This window comes from Trichosurus vulpecula, chromosome 4 (assembly GCF_011100635.1).
Source record: "Trichosurus vulpecula isolate mTriVul1 chromosome 4, mTriVul1.pri, whole genome shotgun sequence".
Classification (NCBI taxonomy): domain Eukaryota; kingdom Metazoa; phylum Chordata; class Mammalia; order Diprotodontia; family Phalangeridae; genus Trichosurus; species Trichosurus vulpecula.
Window position 1 is genome coordinate 190,705,184 of NC_050576.1, and position 2,948 is coordinate 190,708,131.

Sequence of the window (2,948 nt, forward strand, 5' to 3'; positions counted from 1 at the left end):
GGATCCTCTGAGTCACCTAGCTACAAAAAATGAGAGGCGGGCTAAATTAACTCAAAGATCCCTTCCGCCTTGAGCATTCTATGGTTTTATAACCTCGGAGTATAGTGTGTGTACATGTGTGTGTATCTCTGTGTGTGTGTGTGTGTGTGTGTGTGTGTGTCTATGTGTGTGTGTGAGATGGGGGTGGGGAGGAGGGTGAGGATAGAGATTGCCTTCCCTACTTGATTCCTCCTCATTATTTACATTGTTTATGTACCTACACTTTTGTGTATGGATCAGTGACTCTTGCAATACATATGATTGTACTGAATGGGGCCATGGACCATGGTTTGTCTGAATCTGAGAAAGGTAACAAGGGATTCTAGATCCAGTTTTCAGAATATTCAGGAGAGCAGTGGTTACAATAGCCCCCAACATAGGCCTCACCCGCTTTGCTGAAGTCCTAAAGCTTCATCTCCCCCTCCCCCCACCACAACCCTTGAGTCCCTCCATTATACTATAGCCACCCCTCATGGACCCCATAGAGACCCGGATTCTATTCCTTACATTTTCACTGATAAACCTTGGGCAAGCTTCTTATTGCTAATAAGCCTCAGTATACTTATCTGTAAAATGGGAAATTCTACCTGCCCTGTCTACCTCATGATCAAATCAGATAATATCTATGGAATCACTCCATAAATTATAAGGAATCGGTTTATAAAGAGAAACCCACAGAGAGACAAAGGGACTGTGATTTTATTCAGCTTTATTAAGCATGGTTTGGGGATGAGGATAGAATTCTATGGCTCAGCTTCTGCCAGAGCCATAGGATCTAGAACCAGGACTTCCTACAGGGTTCTGGAAATGGGGAGAGGGGAATGAACCAGGAACACTAAAGTTTCAGCTGACTGGGTGTCCTGTAAGAGAAGAGAAGGTATACTAGGGTGGCAGGTCAGAGACAAAGCTCTCCCAGTTAGCATGATATCTTGTCCCCATCCCCTCAGAGACTCTGCCCATATTCTTTGCCAAGGGACCCTAATCCTGTCCCTGAGGGCCTTGTTGCTCATCTAACAGCTTCTCCCTCCTTCCTCCATCCCCTCTACCTCCCTAGCTCTGGAGGACACACACATACATACACAGCTATACCTCCCCCTGTCCCCAATCCAGAGAAGTTCAGAGATTTGGGGGTACTTGGTACCTGGGAATGCTGCAACAGAACCATCTACTCCAAGAAATCCACCCCGTCCTGGTAGATTCTCTGACCCACTGCTCTCTTCCCATACCTGCGGAGTGATGTGGGAAATATATCCGGGGCCAGAGCTGTCTACACCCCCACCACCTGGACAAGGCCATGCTCACACACATACAAACATTTAGTCTCACAAATTCAGGCATACAGTCATTAAGGCACACAAATAGGCCCCCTTCTTCCCATCTGAGAATGACATTCCTAATCTCTACCTAGAACAGAGGGTAGGATTTGAATTGTGTGTCTATTAGAGAAGTGTATGACTAGGGGTGTGGTTGGTCTCCAGGATCAGAGTTGGTGGGAATTTGTAGACTTTTTTTCCCCACTGTATCTGACATTAACATTAAGGTCTCACTGTTAAGAAAAGTAGTCCAGACTCACACTTATGCATTTGCTCACATACATGCATAAGCATGCTGTACGTATACCCAGAATCGCAAAGATGGAAAGGACCTCAGAGATTACCCATCTGACACATACCTTTGCAACGTCCCCAGTTAAAAACCTCTGTTTTCAGACCTCCTGGCTATGAGGAATATACCATCTTCACTACCTGACTTTGCCATTTTCCAGACCCACAGACCCCAGAGCTGCCCCCACCCACCCCAGTGACTCACTCACCTGGGCCGGGTCAGCCTATTGATATATCTTCGGAGCTCTGCAGCATACAGGGCCATCTCCTCTGGGGTGGCATCATCACCAGGATACACTGGCTCCTGTGGGGCCCCCTGAGCACATGGCGGCAGCAAGAGGGCCATGCAGCAGGAGAGGACCAGAAGAGAGAGCCAATATTGAGAGGCAGCCATCTGAGGAACAAAGGATGAGAGGGAAGAGTCGAAAGAGAAGGCCAGGTGAGGAAGCCAAAGGGAAATGGAGATAAAGAAGGAAAGAAAGAGGGAAAAGGAGAAGGGAGAAGGGAAAAGAGGTGTCAGGATAAGGGAGAAATGAATGGAGCAAAGGAGGAGAGAAGAGAGAAGAATGAAAGGAGAGAAAGAGGGAGAATTCAGGGAGAGGGAGGGAAATGAAAAGAGAGGGACAGAGACAGAGAGAAAGACAAGGGGTAAGAGAAAGAGAGATAGAAAGAACAGAGAGAGAGAAGGAATAGAGAGAGAGAAGGAACAGAGAGAGATAGAAGGAACAGAGAGACAGAGAGAGAGAGACGGGGGGGGGGAAGGAACAAAGAAGGAACAGAGAGAGAGAGAGAGAGAGAGAGAGAGAGAGAGAGAGAGACAGAGAGAGAGAGAGAGAGAGAGAGCACAATATAAAAATGTTCCAGATGCCTAAGAATCTAGAGAACACCTGTTCAACTGGATACTCAATGGTTATTCCAAAGAGAGAATAAGAGCGGAACTCCCAGTTGCCCAACTCTTCTGATATTTCACTCATCTTCTTCTACCCCTCACTTTCCAAAGTAGTGCATGACCAAGGCCTGCATTATAGAGGACAAGGGACACATGCACAGAAACTCCGTGCCACAAGTACAGAGACATAACTTGGGTGGGACAATCAGGGCTTTGTCCCAGTAGCTGAAATCCAAAAAGCACTAATAGCACTTACAATCAGTCCTTCAGCAAGCAGTGTAGAAACAACTGAGCTTAGTTTCCAGTTAGCAATAATAATTTGTTAAAATAGAAAGCTTCAAGGAGGTACGCTTCATCTTCGTGGTGGATGATATGCCCCAGGGGGCCTGTTCACCAACTCCTCAGACACTAGTCTC

General features: G+C 46.7%; 1 protein-coding gene across 1 annotated transcript; it reads right to left on the reverse strand.

Annotated features, from left to right (window-relative positions):
* Window positions 1-1,204: 1,204 nt before the first annotated feature.
* On the reverse strand, window positions 1,205-2,037 carry PPY (pancreatic polypeptide). The gene is made up of 2 exons (XM_036753685.1): window positions 1,853-2,037; window positions 1,205-1,265 (listed from the first exon to the last, which is right to left on the reverse strand). The coding sequence occupies exons 1-2, from the start codon at window positions 2,035-2,037 to the stop codon at window positions 1,205-1,207; spliced, it is 246 nt and encodes an 81-aa protein (XP_036609580.1).
* Window positions 2,038-2,948: the final 911 nt, after the last annotated feature.